The following is a 21,013-nucleotide window of genomic DNA, read 5'->3' as shown; positions in this document are numbered from 1 at the left end:
ATGGCATGAGGTGCATGTATGATATCCAGTATCGGTGCACAACAGCAGGGCTCGAAATACTTTTTTCAGCCAGGTGGCGCATGTTGCCACCTGAGTCAAAAGCCAGGTGGCGCCATCAGTATTCAAGTGGCAACACTTCCAAGTTATCATTTTCTTCAAATCTGCTACTTATATCTATTACGTTTTCTTCTAGTTAACTACTTAAGTTTTATGTTATAAAATAAAGTAATGTAAAGAACACAAAAGCTCTCAAACAACAATGTTTTAATAAAGAATGCCACCTTTTACATGTCTTCATCACAGGGCTGCCGCCGTGGGAATGCCACGCCTCTACATGGCGGCACACTTATGCGGGTGGTGTTACGTGCGCCATGTTCTTCGTTTGCGCAAGGATAATGTTACTCTCATCTGCCAAATAAACACTTTTCCCTCGGAATAAACATACCCCCCGGACAAATCTTCAAAATCTAATAAAAAATGGTATTAGCTCCCTTGATTTAAAAAAAAAATTGGGCATAGGTTCCCCGGATGACCCCTAACCGGGGGCCAACGGTGCTTCCACAAGTTTAACAAGTGAAAAATACATGATACAAATTGTACATGTACTTATTACCTGGAACTTGGAGCAAGTATTCCTAAGGTGTTACGGACATAATTAATATATACCAAACTTTTTAACCCAATCATATTTCCCAAACAAAATCACATATTGACACAGCTAAACAAATAAAAATGTGATTATATCTATAAACTCATACTAAAAAAAAATTTTAGAGACACTCAATAAAGAAAGTAAGAAAGAAAGAAAGCATGCTCTTAATATCTGATTCTCCCAATTGTAAAAGCCCCCACAGCATCCAACCGCACATTCATAGAAACAACATTATATTCTGACACTAGAAACCAATAAATTCGGAAAATTTCACGGTAATGTTTACAAATTAACCTTTTAAAAATACGAGTGAATTTTTATTTCTGTCGTTGCCGAAAAAAAATTTTTCATGCGTGTAATACTAGTACATGTATCTTGGACGCTTGGATGCTATCTTCACCTTTGACCACATTGTTGGAAGCAGCGTCGGCCATTTTCATTCTGTCTTTCGAGCTGTTTTTCCGACAAATTTCAACCGTTTTAACATTTTACGGCCTCAGAAACTCATATAACGACGAAAACAAGTTGTAGTTGTTATTTTCATGCGTAAAATTTCTTCTGGGGATGGATTATTTTTCCGCCGAGCCGCCGAAAACTTAGCGTCGCATGCGGTCGGTCGGGCGGCCGGCAGGATTTTGTATCGGCGCGCTTTGCATGTAAACAAGGACAGTCGGAGTTGTTTACATGAAAATTGTGTTGTGAAACGCCAGCGAGGTGTCTGATTTTCTACCAATGAGAACGTTTTCTTTGTGGCGTCATGGCGAGATCGACAATTCATCGACAATTCACAAGATTGTGCCGACAATGGGGCCCGATCCATGCGATTAGCGGCTCGATCCACGCAAATTATAGGTGGCGCGCTGCGCCACCTGAGTTTAGGAATAAGTGGCGCCAAGCAAAATCAGGTGGCGCCGCGCCAGTGCGCCACCGGGTATTTCGAGCCCTGACAACAGTTACACATATGTACTCTGGCACACACAGAAAATATCTACCGGTAAGCTCACTATAAAAATAAGGTAAAAACAAGTTTATTGTTTGTAGTTTTGAGATAAATGATTGTATTTTACATGGCATTATGGTAAACGATACTCAAAACACTTTATTAAGCTAACATTTGTATACATAACATGTATCTCAATGTATGTTGCTTGTTTGGTTCAGTTCAATAAAAATTTTCAGAAACAATTATGTTTGTAGTGCAGTTGACCAATATTGGGAATGTTATTGCCTTCAGATAACTGCATTTTTCTGAGGCATGTACATCTACAATGTACTTGTACATTGTCACACATTGTGTTTCGAAGTTAACACTTACAATGAATAACTGCACGTGTTGCCTTTCTAGTTCAAATGAATTAAAACTGTAAAAATGTGGGAAGGGAAGTAAATTAAAATCTGCTGGATGTCTGGTTTTCTACAGATAACAAACCCGATTTGTAGATCCCTCCCCTTGACTTAAGCCTTGGTCACAACCCGCCGTACACGGGAGGCTACGTTTTTTCTGAAAACGTGGGGAGGGAGTGGCGTCGACGCACGTCACTCGCACGGTTTCGCAAGGTGTAAGAGTGGGGTCTGCACGCCACGTCTGGCCGTGAGGGGTTGCGTGCATCGTTCGTTGTGCAAGTGGTAAGTGAGTTGTACGTTCTTACAACGTACGATCTCTGTGAGATTGCAACTTTACCATAAGGAGGCCGTACTCACACGTGCTTCTTCCGTACGACACGCACATACGGGTGGTGAATCCGCAGACCGCACATAGAAAAAGTTTTACATGCACTTAAAGTTCTACGGCGTGTCTGCGTGCTCCAAAATCCGTAGGATTCCGTACGGAGGTGGTACTCACCACGCACGGATGCCCTACGTTTGCCCACGTTTTTGCACGTAGACAGCGCGCAGAAGCACGTACGGCGGGTTGTGACCGAGGCTTAACTCACAGCCCCACCACCCTCTGATTCTGAGACATCCAAGGCATCTCCTCACTTCTGTACCACTTCACTTCCTCGATCATGGCCAGGTTGTGGAACTTCACCACCGCGCACCCAAAACTGCTGACGTATTCGGGCAAAACGTCCGGCAACACCGTCCAGTACGCAAGCTCCGGATCGTACATCAAGATATGGTTCCAAAAGTCACCCTCCCCCTCCCCCCCAAGAACGAAGATCTTGTTCTTCAAGGTGACGATCCCTGCTGCGCAGATTTCCTTCGGAAGGTGTGGTCCGAACGACCAATAGTTTTCTTGCGGCCGGAAGACTTCGGTTGCGCTTAGGACGTGTTCTGGGTCGGAAAAGCTTAGCCAATTCTGCGTGAGTTCTGCGAACCCACCCATGATGTAAATGGCGTTGTCTAGCACCGTTGCCATGGCCAGGGCACGAGGGATCTGCATGGGAAGATCTTCGAACCAGCGGTCGAGATTGGGCAAGTACTTGTACACGCGGTTCGACAACGTACGCTGCATGAGGACATTTTCGACCTCCCCACCTAACACGTAAATGACGCCGTTAAACATCACAGTGGAGTGACAACGCATTTTCCTGGGCAAGGGACAAAGCTCCTGCCACTCCTTTTTGACGAGGTGGTACGCCTCGACACTAGACAGACTGGTACCGTTGCTGTCCCCGCCGATAGCGTAGAGATGTGTACACGAGGCGACCAGCCCAAACTGTGTACGAGGGTGTAACATGGAAGGCTCCTGCACCCACTCATTCTTCAGTATGTCATATCTGGAAAGTAATTGTAACATTCTGTTAGATGTACAATGAATAACTCTTACACTGCACAAATCTATTTTGTTGCTTCTTCAGGCCACACAAATTTAATTTGTAGTTTAACGGATTCGCCTGCTTAATTTTTCATGATTTAAAAAAAAAAAAACATTTCAGCCTCTGAATCAACTCCAAAATGCTCATATTTTGACCCCAACAGTTGAAGGAAGCCCTTTCTCTTCAGAGTTGTTACAGTTTTTCCATCTATATGTATCAATGCAGCAGTTAGCTTAAAAGTTTAAAATTCATTGTTTAAATGACAGACAGTACAAATTACCCAGCCTGGTACCTTGACTTCATGGCTCCTATCATATCATTTTGAGGATATCATAGGATGCCTAAGTCTGTTTTCATTTTTTTTGCCCTGTCGCTTCATTTTTTTTTTCTGAAAAAAATCCGAGAACGAACAAAATCAAATACAAAGTAGGTGTGCCCAATGATAAGTTTTCCAACATACATGTAACTGAAAATGTTGATCCTTGAATGCACAAATATAAACAGAGACGTTCTGCTAAAGTGCTACTAGTATACAAAAATAGTCACATTACGGGTTTTGTGCAGGTGCAGTACGCTCTGCTGACATTATAGTCAATCCCCACCTGTAGAGATCGTTGGAGACCGTCTCATTCTTCAATGTCCCCCCAGCCACGTAGAGAGTGTTAATGACAGCTGTGACCACCCCAGGAAACATGACAGATTTGGGCAGGGGGGGCAGGCATGCCCACTTCTTGTCCAGGGGGTTGTAGCAGTCCACCACATGCTGGTTGTCTCCCCCTTCTGTGTTCTCGCGAGGTTTTAGGTCCACACACACGATGGCATCTGTGTTGAACATGCCTGTAGAGAAAATACAATGAAAATTAATCATTAAACTACTGTGCTAGGGCTTCAAACCTAAACTTAACATCAGGTACATTTGGTACAGGTACTAAGTACTGAGGTGTAGGTACATGTGTACAGGTCAGGACCTGCCAAACCTACCAATCTTAAACGATGTTTGGCTGAAAATATGCCACTTCAAAATCCCAAAAATAACCATCATTCAATTGAACGAAACTTAGCTGTTCAACGTAAAAGTTAACACTAGTGGTATGTTAGACAATAATCACATATTATTGTAAGGAAAATTTCCCTTCCATAATATCTTGTTTAATTTCAACTGTTCTGTTTTCTATGGATAGCCCAAATATTGTGTCTACGTAACACAATCTTTTCTGAATGCACCTAGCAATGGGAAAGAATACCCTAGCGACCGACTGTCGTGATCCCTATCGTAGTTGTTCTTTAAACAAAAGATGTACATCAGCATGAAAGTTCATCTGAGTTGGTAAATTACATTACGAAAGATTATATTTAATCTGTTCTCCAACTCAAACTTTGACTCACCGGAATTTTTGACTGAATCACTCAGTCTTCCTCAGCTATCTGACCCAAATGCTGTGGACACATGATTTTTCCCACGTGTGACGTCAGCAAAGGGTCAAAGGTTGTCTGAAGTCGATATCACCTCCCGTCCCAGTTGAGCGATGGTTGAAGTGCCCTGATGTATATGGCCTCTTTGCTGACGTCACACGTGGGAAAAATCATGTGTCCACAGCATTTGGGTCAGATGGCTGAGGAAGACTGAGTGATTCAGTCGAAAATTCCGGTGAGTCAAATTTTGAGTTGGAGAACAGTTCAAAAGATGTAGAGTAAAGGACGATTCTCACCGAGCCTAGGAATGGTGTTAAGGTTGAGCTTGTTGCGTCTGTCCTTCAGGATGTGGAACTGTTTGACCCTGTCCAGATACTGGACACACTCTGGACTGGACATGACCAGTTCTTCCTTCTCCACACGGTCAAACAGGTAGTCAGGCGGCAGGAGAACCAACCGGACGTACTTCAGGACATCTAAAAAAAAGGAGACAACAGCATTAGGCAATCAGAGATGGCAGACTTCACCCACAAACCCATACTGCGTGCATATTGTGACCTGATCAAATTAAACAGACAAAAGGCAGCTTAGGCCTCATCAATTTGATAAATTGGTCCTCGGATTCACCTGCTTCATTTTTTTTTCTGATTTGCCACACACACACAAACACACCCACACACACACACACAAAACAAAGATTCATGTCATGAATCAACTCCAAAATGCTTTATATATTTTGGCCCAAGCAGGAAAGTTGGACTTGTCTTCATAGTTACAGCTTTTCCATCTATCAGTATCAATGAATAATTATTGGTTTGATGAAAAGTTTAAACCAGCTTGGTATGGTGCATTCATGGCTACTATCATAGCTTTTGGATTCCTAGGCTTGTTTTTATATTTTTTCATTTCATGTTTTCCTGAAAAATCTGAGAACCAACAAATAAGTAAAAATACTAAAATACATGTTTATAAAACACTCTACCTGCTGTATACTGTTTCCTCTGAGGGACGTCATACTTGAGCCAGCTCATCGCAGCCTCAAACACGATTTCTTCTCGTTCCACCTCCAACATGTCTGAGAAGATAATGTCCATCAATCTCTCCTGGTCCATGTGTAGAAACTCCTCTTCTTTACGCACTGTGTCGAAGTTGAAGTTGATCCACTGTCGAGCGCCGTCTCTCAGCATCGAAGAGTTGTGCGTGTCACCAAAAATCCACATCCCTATACAGTTGGAATTGCTCACTCTTTCAAACATGAAGTTCCCGCAGTCTTCCACCAGCATTGTCAGTTGGAGCATGTTCGCCGCTACGAGCAACCTCTCGACGTTATCTTCCGTTATTTCGACCTCCGTCGTGTAGATGTATGACAAAATCTTCTTCATGGTTCCCGCGTCGATTCCCGTGATTTCGACCTCTCGCTGGTGGCTCTCCGCCAATCCGTTGGTGAACATGGCGAAGAAATACGGGCTAACAGAAGCCAGGACGTTGCGATGGCAGGAAAAACGCTCTTTACCGACTTTTAGAACCACGTCCGTGAGGAGACCACTGCTGTAAAGTTTTCCCAGTCCCTTGTGGAGTTCTGTACTTAACCTAGAGTCTTGTATGGTGTAGCTATCGTCATAAGGCTGGGTATCATGATTGTCGCTTGGTTGTTGTTGTTGTTGTTGTTGTCCAGTTGAAGTAGGGTCAGTTGTGTCAGAGTTGTTGACAGCAAAGTTGTGCTCTTCCCAGTTTCCTGGGTTATTTTGTGGGTCGTTTTCTGGTGATGCCATTGCTTCAGTTTATAATTCTGCTACTGTAGTAACTAAAAACACCTGTGGCAAAAGAAGCAACAAAAATATTAGTTTTCAGGAAGTGATAACAAAGTTATTACTAGTATTAAGTAATCACTTATGTACTGTAATACTAAATAGTACCATGTTGAGAATACTACAAATAATGCCCCCCCTCCTTTTGTTTATCACTTTATAATAATAATCAAGAATTTCTTGATCGTTAAGAAAGTAATATTACATATCTTCAGAGGTGTACTATACTAGTCTAGGTTATGAAGTGAAGTTTATGATACCAGGAGTTCCTTTGTAATACATATTCTAGTCACTAACCTCAAACAAAGCCCATTTTTCCCGTACTTGTGGCGAAATGATCATGTTGTTTTTGCTCAGACGAGTCCACACATAAAAAAGGGACCCAAACTTTATTGCCCTTTAAAGAGATAATGTAAACATGTTTATTTCACACAAAGTATTAGAGCTATAAATTTACGGAGAATATTTAGTACATACCGAGAATATATGTATGTTTTGAACAGAAAAAAGCCTTGGGTATTAAACGTAAAATGTTTGAACAGCTGCTACAAAGGTCTTTCCTCCCCTATTTATTCAAGTCGTATGATCTAAAGGTCATGGCGATGGAATGACCTTTAGGTTAAGCCACTATTGAATATAGGGGTATTTTTAAAATAAATCCAATATGAATTATAGAATTGTATATTAAAACTACATATTAAAAATTATTTTATTACTACTTTTATGAATAAAGTGAATGTTTTTTTTATATTATCTTGTAGTAATAACTTTCCTAAAAAGTATAACCTCCCTATGTGAGAATGGACTAATCCTTCACGTGTTCATCCTCTTTCGCAAGTGCCAGCCATCTTGGAAGTCGTGGTCAGCTGTACCAGGTGAAAAATTCCGTCTTTTCTTCGATTTTCCCGGAACATAAGACAGTCCCCTGTGTCTTATAATTACGAAGACATTTCTGAGGAACTTTTTGTTTTAATTTATTGACAATACGTCTTAAGATAGTCATTTTATTGGTATTTTTACTTGCTAAAAATCATCGTGTTTCATCTATTTGCTGACGACATGCCATGCAATCTGACTTTCTGAGCTGAGTGTTCAAAAACCGCATTTTAAAAAAGATGTTTAATATGACAATATGGCAACAGTCAATGCAGAAAATAAGAATCTATGTACACCTACATGTACTACATATAAACCCAGTACGTGGACTAGTGCAAGTTAGGTACAGGAAGACATCAGAAAAATTTTATACCTGCACTACACTAACCTGCATATACATGATCTGGTATAATACAATAAGGCCACACCAATTTAATTTCTTGGTTAACGGATTTTTCTAGAAAAATAATGGAGAGGGCGGGCGAAAAAAAAAAAACAGGCCTAGGCATCCTATTATGGCCCAAAATGGTATGATAGGAGCCATGAAGTCAACACACTGGTTCAAAATTCACACATTGAATTTTGAACTTTTAATGATACATGTACCACTGCATTGAAAGATGGAATAACTGTAACAACTAGGAAGAAAAGAATTGTTTTCAACTGTCCAGGGCAAAATAAGAGCATTTTGCAGTTGATTCTGAATTTTTTTTTTTTTTGCAAATCAGAAAAAAATGAAGCGGGCGAATCCATTAACCAAGAAATTAAATTGGTGTGGCCTAATCTAATTTTTCTGTATATGGAAAATTATACTTTGGAAATTATAGTTTCAATGTTTGTCTAATGTTACATCTAGATACATATTTATGATATTTTACACTGATGTTTCTCTGTTATATTTTCAGAAAGATTTCATGTCTGTCCCGTCTGTCTCTATTATCTATAGAACAGAACTGGTTTTCCAAATAAGGTCACCAGATTAAGTGTACTAAATAATAAAACTAATTATATTCAAAATACTTGCAGAAATCTTACTTCCTTATAATGCTAGCATGTTTGTTTTTTTATTGATTTCTGTAGTGTTGAATTTGGTTTTAAGCTTGAGGATGAACTGATGAAGATTATAATATTAATCCTAATCAATATCCTAATCAGCATGTAAAATATACATGTAAAACTATTACAATTAGTCTGTTTGACTCATTCCATTTAGTACTAGTAAGTAGTATCTGTCCACTTTTAATTTTAAAGTTTAAGGCCTGGCCTCTTCTATTGTATGATTGCAGTTACTGATGGCAAAAAATTCTCTAGATAGTCATGTATTTGTCATACAAAATTTTGTATATTAGATGTACAATGCACATGGTGTACAGTACTAGCCACACTCTAAATCTGAAAGACGTGACTTTGGCTAAAGCCTAGGGTCTAAGTCTCTGTGAAATATTTTAAAGCTCGTAACCCTCTGAGATATTTTGAGGATAAAATTATTTAATTGATGTTTTCCCTGTATAGCTTCATTCTGAGATCAAATTATAAATATTATCAAAGATTTGCAATTTCTGACTTGTTGAAAGACAGTGTAGGGGGCCCATACACTCAAACAGCCTAGTGAGAACACTGTCTATCTAATTTGGCTACTAAGTAATTTCTACCATTTTGTTGTTGCTTCTGAGGCCTGATAGAGCACTTTCCTCTTGTGTTCTCTACTCACCTCACCCATCAGATTTAAATCCAGACATAAGAACAAAGAATATCAAAAAAGCAAACAAAGTCTGTACTACAGCATTTCAAATCTTTAACACACATTTTGCTCTCTCCGTCTGTAGCTCCGAGTGCAACATGACGGTCCCCAACACGCTCACCCCGCAGAACATGGACAGTGTGGAGCCTGTCTGGTTTGACCGCTTCCGTGTGGAGGAGGCGGAGTACAGGTACCAGCAACACCTCGCTGACCAGCACTCCGGACTCGTGGTCAAGGTCAGTTGGGTCAAAGTTAGCCTGGCCACATTACACTTCTAGCTGCCCTTTGACAGGACAGGCCCCTAGAAGCTTTATGGTCAACTACGAACATTCTACCTATTAATAATTTTTTTCTGCATTATGTACTGACAATATTTTCATTGTACATGGACTAGTTATTGTTATAACTGAGAACTTTCTGTTACCATGGTGATGGAGGATGTGATGACTGGTTTCCATAGTGATAGAGGGAATGCTGAGCTCCTATTGGTAGTTCTGTGAATATAAATGGTTCTGTCAAATTATAATAGTAGAAGTTAGTATACGTATAAAGTTAAGTTGACTGGTGATGTAATTGCAATAAACTTTTGGCATGTCTGTGTATGTTTTTGCAATCCCCAATATACACTGTGCAGCCAAATCCACACTGGCCAGTGCTGCTATTTTTTCTTTAAAACTAAAAGGTTTCCAATGCATGCAGCAAAAGTATCTCAAATATGGTACTTGTATGTTAAGAAAGCTGTGTTCTGTTTAAGGAGCTTCTAAGGTCCTTGGTTCTGTTGGTGTGTGTGTGTGTGTGTTTGTCCGTGCATTTGTTGGTATATGTGTGTGTGCCTCTCAACACTGATCAGTTCATAATGGTACTTATACATTCAAATGTAAGTAGTTACATGCATTACTAGTAGAAGATGCTGCATGCGGTTGTAATGCCAACACAACTAAGCCGCCCTGATCCTGACTCCAACTCTCTCCTTGCTACCCTCTGCTTGCTAGAAGCGGAAAAATAGAAACCGGGTGAGTAGCCTGTATGCAGCAACCAAGATATTAGATGTATCACTCAGTCAGACTATCCATGCACGTCGTATGTACTTTTCCTGGTGACTTTACAAGGAAGATGCGCTCCTGTATATTTAACAAATTCAGCATTATCACAAGTTTTTTTACAAGGAAATTCATCTGCCTATGGTGGGTAAGAGATGTGTTAATTTGTAATACATGTAATTGAAAAAAATATTAATATGTCAAAATACACATGGGCTAAAACCCGTCAAGTATACATGTACAATATGCAGATTCTTTCATAGTTAACTAACAACTTCTATGGTGTCTCCTTTGCTGTTCATGTAGCTAGAATTACCACTACTAACCCTTCACTCTATTCCTCCTTGTCTTCTCTCTTTCTTTCTCTAACTTCGCTGCTTGTAATTCGGACCCTGAAGAAGAAAAAGAACAAATCGGACAGCAGTCCTTCCAATGCCGAGGTTGTACCGGCAGAGGTAGTAGCGCCACCTAGCGAAGAACTTGTGCAAAACAAGAAGCAGGAAAAGCCAGAAAAAGTGGAGAAGTCTACTGGGGAGAGGAAGGGTGGGAGGGGCAAGCAGGCCCAGAACCTGAAATCACCTCCGCCGGAAACTTCCAACAAGAAGAAAGGAGGAAAATCTGTTTCTGTAAGCTTCCTACGGTTACAGGGTGATATTACTACAGGGAAAGGCTATGGTAACAGCTAGATTAGTTATGCAGCAAGATTAAACTGTAATTTCCAACACAAGAAATTGGACTCACCCAAATTTTCGACTGTACAACTCCAGTCTTTGTCAAGGAATGAACAATCCACCGCTTCCGTGACGTCACGCAGATAACACACGTGACTCCGTGAGCAGTGGATCATACATGTAGGTTGCAGAAAGTCTGTGGCGCCCCCCGTCTCTATTGAAGGATGGTTGCAATGCCCTGATGTAGACGGCCTCTTTAATCCCTTGTGCAAAGAAATCCGGTTCTGAGTCCAGGATTCTTACTTTGTTCAGTGACACTGAATGACCAGGCGACTCTATATGTATATGTTGTTAGACCTTCCAAGTATTCGAGCTAGGTCGTTTGTGTTCTAAGAACCTAGCCTTGAGGGATCTTTCAGTCTCTCCAATATAGGTTTCCTTACACGGACCCTTGGAAGTCTGTCCTTGACACTGTATATGGTAAACTACTGTGTTGGAAATTACAGTTTAATCTTGCTGCATAATGACTTCTACCAACACAGATGAACTTTCAAGATAAAAGCTAGATTACGGTAGTTGTTGACCCCCAAATACATGTATTATACTAGTGACCACCTGTTAACTGTGACCTTTTTGGCAAGGTCGTTAACTGGCCACTAGTAGTACTATAGATAGGAATCCAATGCACAAGTACTAAGGAGTGTTAAAGGGGTTTATTAGCTTCTTCGTTGAAAAAAAGAATTGATCCTGACCCCTTCAATCCCCATATTTATGTTACATGTATTTAAGTAACACTTAGCTTAAGTACTTCATCATTTATTTAAGAATTACATGTAGGAAACTCACTACAAAAACTGTACATTTATGCCCATGTTGACATGAACGTTACAGGTATAACTACTTACATTTCGTAATGTAATTATGTATTTGCCATACATTGTCTATAGTGGTGTGTAATGCTTACTATAAGAGAATGCATGCATGTACATACTCTTGTGTACATGTGTTGTGATGTCTGCATTGTGGGTGGCAAATGCTATGGCTGCAAACCAGCATCATCAATTTTATTTCTTGGTTCCCAGATTTCAAACATGCTGATCCAGAAAACCAGGCATCAAATGAGTCAGAAGAAAAGGTCTATACCTATAGAAAGTTTACAGTAATTTTTTTTCTGCTACAAGAAATCTTTTCTTGTGTACAGAATGGTTTTCTTGCTTCAAGAACAGTTAGCTCTTAGTTCAAGAAATATTTTCTTGTGGACAGAATCGTTTTCTTGCCACAGTTTCTTGAATTTTCTTGCTACGGGGATTCTTTAATTTCTTGTTCAAAGAATAATTTTCTTGCTACAACTTACAAGATACCATTTCTTTGTACAAGGAAAACAAGAAAAAAGCATTTTTGGTAGTGTAATTAAATGGCACGATCACAGTTTCAGTGAAAAAACAGTTAGCTCGTAGTTCAAGAAATATTTTCTTGTGGACAGAATCGTTTCCTTGCCACAGTTTCTTGAATTTTCTTGCTACGGGGATACTTAAATTTCTTGTTCAAAGAATAATTTTCTTGCTACAAGATACCATTTCTTTGTGCAAGAAAAACAAGAAAAAAACATTTTTGGTAGTGTAATTAAATGGCACGAACACAGTTTCAGTGAAAATACATTATCAGGTTTTAAAATGCTGAATTTTGGCTTAAAATGTATGGGAACCAAGACAATGCATTGGTGTTGCCCTGCATGTGAGTGTGTACTGCATATTGTGACATGTACATTGTGAATTGTGAATGCATGATTTTTGTGTGCTCTCCTCTCTGAGAATGACATAATATGCAGAGCTCTGGTGGACTTACATGTAGTTAGTCTGGATATAAGGTGTTACAAAATTCTGGCAGTTGGCTTTTAAATTTTGCTTCCAAAAAGTAGATTTTCACAAAGATTTTAAAAAGGGAGACAGCTACCAACTCAAGGGTTACCAAATTTCCCTGCAATGCTATTTCAGTTACTCATAATTCAAAGTGAGATTTGAAATATGAAATAATATAGAAAATATACATTGTACTGATGAAAATGTACAGCATACGCATACCCATTATTTGGCCATATTGTTTTTTTACTTTACTAGTATGCAAGACAGGAAAATACTGAATTTATACAATATTTGTCACAAAAAGTCAATATTGAAGTGCTTTATGTACACAACAAATAGACACAATCAATTCAAATCAATGCAGCTTCACTTTACAAATGTAAGAGTTAAAAATTCCGTTTTTTTTTTGTTTTTACCCAATCACTGTTGCAACTATACTTGGAATATTTGGCCATATTGGGAATATGATCATTGAATTCTCCCTACTTATGGACCTTGCTGTGTTTCCCCCTCTAGGAGGGCACCAGTAGCATTCTAAATGAGATTGCACGGGCACGCCAGAACATTCAAAACTCCCTCAGTTTTCCTGTGAGTAGTACACCACCTTCTCTCTTAACCACCTCGCACGTACAAATGTACAAACACACCCCACCCACCCATGCTAATCTTCAGTAACGCACTGTAGAGCCTAAAGCATAGCTAGCTGTGTAGTGTAGTGTATCCTTCTAACTCCTTTTGCTCAGTACACTGTCAATTTTTTAAGCTGAGGCCACAACAATTCAATTTGTTGTTTCTCAGATTTTTTCAGAAAAAATATGACGCGACAGGGCGAAAAAAAACTGTCCAAGGCACCCGTATGATAGCCGGAAATTTTAGAAGTGACCATACCAGGCTGGTTTATAATTACAACAATTAGATTTTGAACTTTTAATGAACCAAAGTTGCATTGTTACATTGAAAAAATTTAACTACTAGGAAGAAAAGGACTTTCTTCAACTGTTGGGGCCAAAATATGTCTTACATTGAGCATTTTGGAGTTGATTCAGAACCTTAAATCTTTAGTATATTTTTTTTGTAAATCAGAAAAAAATTGGGAAATTTGAGAAACAACAAATTAAATTGATGTGGCCTGGTGATCTTTTGGAATAACAGAGTTGTAACCAACCTAGCATCTATCAGGCTTCGTGAAGTGGCTCGAAAGAGTAGAAATTGTGGCCTGGGTACCATCCAGATTTCGCTCCGCTCCGCTCAAAAAAATTGATTTTTTTTGTAGCATAGTGGAGCAAAATCCTGACGATACCCAGGCTATGGAAATTGGCCAAATAGACAGATAACATGCCAGGGGAGTTGGTCCGCGTTAAGAACAGTTTGCCGCTCCCGAGGCCTGTAAGATGTCGCTACGTTCTTTCACTAATTGCTATCTACTAGTAGCAGCGGCAAACTGTTCTCTTACCGTGAACCTCTGGCATGTTATCTGACTATTTGTAAGGCCTCACCAATTTAATTTATTGGTTCTCTGATTTATTCGGAAAAATATATGAAGCAACGGCGAAAAAAAACAGGTCTAGGTATCCTATTATGGCCCCAAATGCTACCATACGAGCCATGAAGTCAACACAAAAGGCTGGGTTAATATTCAAACAATGCATGAATTTTGGACTTTTAATCAAACCAATGCATTGATAGATGGAAAAACTGTAACAAGTAGAAGAAAAGGACTTTCCTCAACTGTTTGGGGCAAAATATGAGCATTTTTGAGTTGATTCAGAACCAGAATCTTTTTTTTTTTTTTTGCAAATCGGAAAAAAAATGAAGAGGTGAATCCGAGAACCAAAAATTTAAATTGCTGGTGTGGCCTAATCTTTCTGGCCACTTTCCAAAGCTTGTTAGAGGCTATAACTAACCAACCGACCAACAAAGACAGTATCCACTCGTGGATAGCGTCTTGCACCTATTCTGGGTAAAAGGAGTTAGATGATGTGGGTAGAGCCTGGTAGTTTCACTGTTGCTGCATGTGCTTCTCTACTTCAGCATTAGAGCAAAAATCTGCATGTTGGTATAATGTTTATACCTTGTCTCTGATCATGACTAATTTACTACTCCAAGTACAATAGCTATCTACTATTACTAGTACATGTATTCAGTATATACCACTAGTATTATATGTACCAGTATTGTACAGTTGTCAGTTGGCACTAGAGATATAGATGCCGTCTTCAAAATTTACATGTACATGTATGTCTGTTTAGAGTCACAATCATGAATTTGTCTAGAACGTAGAAGTCATATATTGAAATTATTTTTTGTTATTTTCTACATACATGTAGTTATAGAAGGTAGGGGTAACATAACTATAGTTTTGCATACTAGTATACATAGTCCTACAAATGTATGTTAGGACACTGCAAATGTATATTTTTTTTTAGTTAGAAATTACAGATAATATATCTTGTATGATCTTTATTTTCTTTTACAGTCAGTAGTTCAGATGAGCTTCTTTACAAGTGTGATTAGCACAATTTCAACATCATGAGAACATACTACCATATTATTTTTGATAAAATATAGTGATATGTTTTCAGATTCATAATATTATGTACAGCCTTGCAATGCTGAAGACTCAGAAGAGTTCTGTAGATGTCTTGGGTTTTTTTTCTTAAGTTGCATGTCGTGTTCTTTACCTCCAGGGTGAGGGACTCCAGGTGGGCACCAGTGTGGGAGGTACCGAGGTTTTCGCCCGACTCTCAACTCTGGAACAGGAAAACAAGGATCTAAGGAAAAGTAAAAGTCTTCTATCACTGTTACCTCTTGATCTGCTTGTTTGTTTGTTTGTTTTTTCGTTTGTTTGTTTTTTATATTTGTTTGTTTGTTTGTTTGAACCATTCTCAATTCATGAAAAGCTCAAATCAAATTTTCATTGAGGTCATGAGATATGAGGTAAGACAAAATCTATATAAAAAATCAAGTTGATTCAAAGTCCTAATAAATCTATAATTATACAATCACATATTTTTTACACATACATGGTACAAAATTACACACGTTAGAATGAGATCTGACTGGTACATGGTTCATGTCCATTTGTTTTTGTCATTTCTCAATTTTGTTACTTTTTGTTTATACAGATAAGGCCACACCAATTTAAATTGTTGTTTCTCGGATTCGCCCTGTCCATTTTTTTCTGATTTGCAAAAAAAATTTTAAAAAATTTTTTGGTTCTAAAAAAATTAAATGCAAAATGCTCAATGAAAGACATATTTTGGCCCCAACAGTTGAAGAAAGTCCCTTTCTTCCTAGTTGTTCAAGTTTTTCAATGTAACAGTGCAATTTTGTTTCATTAAAAGTTCAAAATCTATAATTGTTTTAATTATAAACCAGCCTGGTATGTTCACTTCATTGCTCATATTGTAAAATTTCCGATTATCATGGGGTGCCTTGGCCTGTTTTTTTTTTTAATTCGCCCTGTCGCTTCATATTTTTTCTGAAAAAAATCTGAGAAACAACAAATTAAATTGATGTAGCCTAAACATTGAATGCTGACTTCCACAACTAATATAACGTTTTCCATTGTTTGCTCCACTTGAACACAGTAACGAATGATCTGAAGGCACTTGTGTTAAAACTGGAGTCCCGGGTGGTCTCACTGGAGAGGGGCGGTGCCGCTCCGACCAACTCACCTGCCAAACCAGTCCAGAAGGAGGAGGAGGATGAGGATGATGATGATGATGATGATGACATTGACCTGTTTGGCAGTGATGATGTGAGAAAATTATCATGAAAGTTCATCTGTGTTGGTAGCAGTGTTCTAGCTATCCTGAATTTTTTTTGCTATCTCAATTTTGTTTGATGCAACATTATTTGGCAGTGATGATGTGAGGAGATTGTTATGAAAGTTCATCTGTGTTCTAGCTATACCTGAATTTTTTTCTGTCATTTCAATTTTGTTTGACGTAACATAATGTCAAGCTATGCCACAATCCTTGGAGTTTCTTGGGGACAATTTTAAAATCTAGACCCTCTGATATGCTGTTTCCTGCATTTTGTCGGCAAATTTTGCTGTTAATCCAAGCTTAGTTTGATGAAAGTTCTGTGTATAAATCTTCGCAATGTTTTTTGTCCATCAAAGATCATGCATATGCATAAGGCAAAATTTTCGTCTGTCATCAGTGGCAAATTTCCATCAAATGACGAAAAGACCGATGCTGGCTAGAATACTGGCTGGTAGTTAATAACATAGTATGATGCTAATATTTATTCTAACACAAAGTGTACACAAGGATCAAATTTTCAGTGACCACTGTTAGGTTTGTCAGAATAATTTACTTCCGAACGTAAACCCAAAATCTTGTGTGAATACTAGTGAATGTCTGTATCTCTTGTTGGTTTATGTTCTACATCATACATGTATTAATCTGTGGCGTTGGGTGGCGTAGTGGTAGATCATTCGACTGTGAACCGGGAGACCCGGGTTCGAACCCGAGTCGTACCCGGGACATGTCTGGACATGCACCCCGACGTTGTGCCCTTGGGAAAGGCACTTTACACGACTTTCCCCACTCCACCCAGGTGTGAATGGGTACCTAACTTTGGTTGAGGAAAGTCGTATTGAGGTCACCTTGTGGCGCCGAATGGCAGCTGCACAGACCCTTGCGACAAATATAATATATGTATTATATGTGTATTACTTGTTTGTTGTGATTTGTATTGATTATTATGTGATACCCTGCATCAATTCAGCCGTTAAAGGCTGCGACTGCACGGGTACTGTTTGGACAATAAAAACCATTATTATGGACAATAAAAACCATTATTATTATCTGAATCCGATGTTTATTTGAGGATACATCATGTTTTATTTGCTTCAATGACTATCTTTGTATCTTCCTTCAGGAGGCAGATGCAGCAGCAGAGAAACTTAAACAAGAAAGACTCAAGGCCTACCAGGAGAAGAAGTCTAAAAGTAAGTCTCTTGGATCAGCATAAGCCATAAAATAATAAATGCCCTAATGACGATGACAGGCGGTCATCAAAACATCAACTCTTGTTAAACAAATGGTTTTGAAAAAACTTAATGATTTAATCATTCACCAACCTGATGAGGTTATTGCCTTCTAAAGAAGGCTATGAAATCGTTTTGGCACTGTTTGGCAGATTATGCACGATAAAGTGTGAAGGCATGGTCCGTGGTTCACGATTTTTGGCAGGCAGGTTGTCTTACTGATGGGCATTGTGATGGTCAGAAATGGGCTTCGTGGGGGGTTCTTACGTGACTGGAGCTGACCTTTTGTGTTTGCGTTTTTTGTTGTTCCCCAGATACATGTAACTCGGGAATACTTATGTTTTTTGTTTGTTTGTTTGTTTGTGTACTGACATAATTTCCTGTTGTTTTTCAGAGCCAGCTCTCATAGCGAAGTCCATGATTGTTCTTGATGTCAAACCGGTTAGTTCTTGTTACTTTACATATACTGTGATGTAACAACTTATTCATATTAAGATTTGTACACACCTCTGTCTGTATACTTAAATATACACCGATTGCTGCAAGTTTATGAGAAGCAGCAAATCTCGAAGCCCCCCAAATGTTGTTCTGTATTTCAACACTAATGTACAATGTAACAGTACTGTTGTTGTTTTTTTTTTAAGTACAAAAACAATGTTCAAGTACAAGTATCTGATGTTAACAATTTCTTTTTTACTCTTTTCCATCTTCACTGTACCTGACAACATCATAGTGGGACGATGAAACAGGTGGGTTCTTTAGAATATTTGTTTCATTATTAACAGTTTAGAATGTGACACTGTCTTTTTTGTTATTGTTGTTGTTGTATTTTTTTCTTACATAGCCCAGAACATAACAATATAAGTTCAGACCTATATGTTTGATACCTGGGATTAAAACATAATTATCAAAGTAATTTTTTACTTGAAAAACTTTATTCCAACACACGATTTAAAGAGATCAAATTTTCAGCGACCATTGTCGCCTTCATCAGGATAATTAATGACCAATCACTTCACATCTCGCGAGAGTACCGTAAACCGTAACTCTCAGATCTGCGAGATCACGTTGTGAAGTGATTGGTCATTAATTATCCTGATGAAGGCGACAGTGGTCGCTGAAAATTTGATCTCTGTAAACTGTGTGTTGGAATAAAGTTTAACGTTTTACTATCATGGTTACCACCAACACAGATGAACTTTCATGATAATTTTTTAATGGTCTTGCGTTTCCCACAGACATGTCTGAGGTGGAGAAGAGTGTTCGGTCAATAGCAACAGACGGGCTCGTATGGGGACAATGTAAGTAGCAGGCATCTCTCCATGTCTTAAGATGATAGTAGCATTCTTAAGTTCCAATTGCTTCTCTGAAGTGTGACCCAGTGTTGACGTCACACTTCAAAGAAGCCACGTGACAAGTCTCACTGGGTCAGTCTACTAAAGAAGACCAGAGTGACTGGTCAAAAGCTCTAGGTGAGAACAATTCTTCGTGTTGGAACGAATGAAAGTTTTTCCGATGAAATCAATGTATGTATGTCATTGACTTCTTTTTTTTCTTCCTATCAGCCAAACTGGTTCCCCTGGCCTATGGCATTAAGAAGCTTCAGATCAGCTGTGTTGTAGAAGACGACAAAGTTGGAACAGACTTCCTGGAGGAGAAGATCACAGAGTTTGAAGACTATGTAAGTTTTACTTCAAATTCAAGAGTCAAACGTGAAAACAGAGGTCATATTTGCATATTTAAGGATGATACCTGGTTTGTAGTTTTGAAATGTTGTGTAGAGAAAAATGCTTCATACAACGGACAACATACTTACGCCACGTTGACCAAGAATACAACAGAAAGAGTGTTTTCGTGCAGGCTCGTATGCTGTATAGGACAACCTAAGAGCCACGAAGGACCCTATCACATTTCGATATCATGTGATTTTATAACTGGCTGTAACAGAATTAAACAAACTGGGACAAGGATCTAATAATAATTTAATGATGATAATAATAATAATAATAAATAGTATTAGAAAGCCTTTCTGGTATATATATATAACAAGACAGTTGAATTTTGCAAATCATATGTACAACTGTCCAAAATTTGTACTCATCGTGGACTGTTTACTTAATCTTGCTGTTTGTTAAATTTTTCCTTGTTGTTGTTTTATTTACAGGTCCAAAGTGTCGACATCGCTGCATTCAACAAGCTGTAAACAGGACCCCCCGCACACGACAACAAACCATCTCCAAAGAAAACAACAACAACCGCTCTAAACAATAAAGGAAGAAAACAACTGAGAGCCTTTAGTTTTTTTGGCCCAATTAATTTTCCTTCTATTTCCAAATTTCAGTCCTTCAAATGGCCATATATGTTTTTTTTTCTCATGAAATATAAACAGGTCATTTGGAAGACTATGGAATATGAATGTGAAAATTACAAGAAAACACCAACAAAAATGTCAACAGCAACAAAAATGGACTAGTTTCGCTGACAGTGCCATTAGTAAAATGACTATCGCAGCTACAGTTTTTCAACAAATATGTGATACATAAATAATGGCACAAGTTCCTCTGGTATACTGATCTAATACATGACCGTATAGACCTTCTGTTTCCTTCTTGTACTTGGCCAACACTTTCTGATGTTTGTTGCTGACCATCGACATTAAACGTACCACCAACTGCTGCATATTGTGTGTTTGTCCGTTTTTTATGTGAGAGTTTACTACAAATATATGTGACGTAGGTAAAGCTTGGAATCAAAACTATGTGTGTTTACATGTATTTACCCAGTGTACAGGGAAATTATTACCCATTGGCAAGCAACTGAATAGATTTAAAAAATAGTCTAGCCTATAGCTGGTGTGTTACGCCGAAGGGCGGTTATACTGGCTATACAGATACAGAAGCTGGTGTGTTATGCCGAAGGGCAGTTATACTGGCTATACTGATACAGATACAGAAGTGCTTTTACAAAAAGCTGTTTCTGTCGACGTTTCTGTCTGACAATACAGTATAGGATATGGAATTGGAACACAAAGCACTGTATAGTAAATCACTTTATATTCGCAATACTTTTATATTCTTGGTTTTTGTGGTCACTTCTGTCCCAAATTTAACATTACCAGGAATAAATAATTTGCCAACTTTCTCCCTTCTGCACCTGCTGCTACTGCAAACTTATAGTTCTGTGAACATGTCC

At 38.7% G+C, this 21,013-nt stretch overlaps 2 protein-coding genes across 3 annotated transcripts; one reads left to right on the top strand and one right to left on the bottom strand.

Moving 5' to 3' along the window:
• Positions 1–2,582: 2,582 nt before the first annotated feature.
• Positions 2,583–6,628, bottom strand: LOC109479573 (kelch-like protein 24). The gene is made up of 4 exons (XM_019781563.1): positions 5,807–6,628; positions 5,121–5,300; positions 4,014–4,248; positions 2,583–3,372 (listed from the first exon to the last, which is right to left on the bottom strand). The coding sequence occupies exons 1-4, from the start codon at positions 6,594–6,596 to the stop codon at positions 2,583–2,585; spliced, it is 1,995 nt and encodes a 664-aa protein (XP_019637122.1). The 5' UTR covers positions 6,597–6,628.
• Positions 6,629–7,435: 807 nt separating this feature from the next.
• Positions 7,436–20,500, top strand: LOC109479567 (elongation factor 1-delta-like). 2 transcript variants are annotated; one of them, XM_019781556.1, is made up of 11 exons: positions 7,436–7,507; positions 9,335–9,485; positions 13,339–13,410; positions 15,510–15,603; positions 16,413–16,582; positions 17,713–17,782; positions 18,216–18,262; positions 18,555–18,570; positions 19,060–19,122; positions 19,387–19,502; positions 19,986–20,500. In XM_019781556.1, the coding sequence occupies exons 2-11, from the start codon at positions 9,348–9,350 to the stop codon at positions 20,022–20,024; spliced, it is 825 nt and encodes a 274-aa protein (XP_019637115.1). In that variant the 5' UTR covers positions 7,436–7,507; positions 9,335–9,347; the 3' UTR covers positions 20,025–20,500. The 2 variants fall into 2 exon arrangements, with proteins under 2 accessions (XP_019637115.1, XP_019637116.1); XM_019781557.1 differs by lacking the exon at positions 13,339–13,410.
• Positions 20,501–21,013: the final 513 nt, after the last annotated feature.

This window comes from Branchiostoma belcheri, unplaced genomic scaffold (assembly GCF_001625305.1).
Source record: "Branchiostoma belcheri isolate BF01 breed outbred unplaced genomic scaffold, Haploidv18h27 scaffold49, whole genome shotgun sequence".
Lineage (NCBI taxonomy): Eukaryota > Metazoa > Chordata > Leptocardii > Amphioxiformes > Branchiostomatidae > Branchiostoma > Branchiostoma belcheri.
The sequence above is the reverse complement of the archived record's forward strand: the minus strand, read 5'-3'. Positions and strand labels throughout refer to the sequence as shown.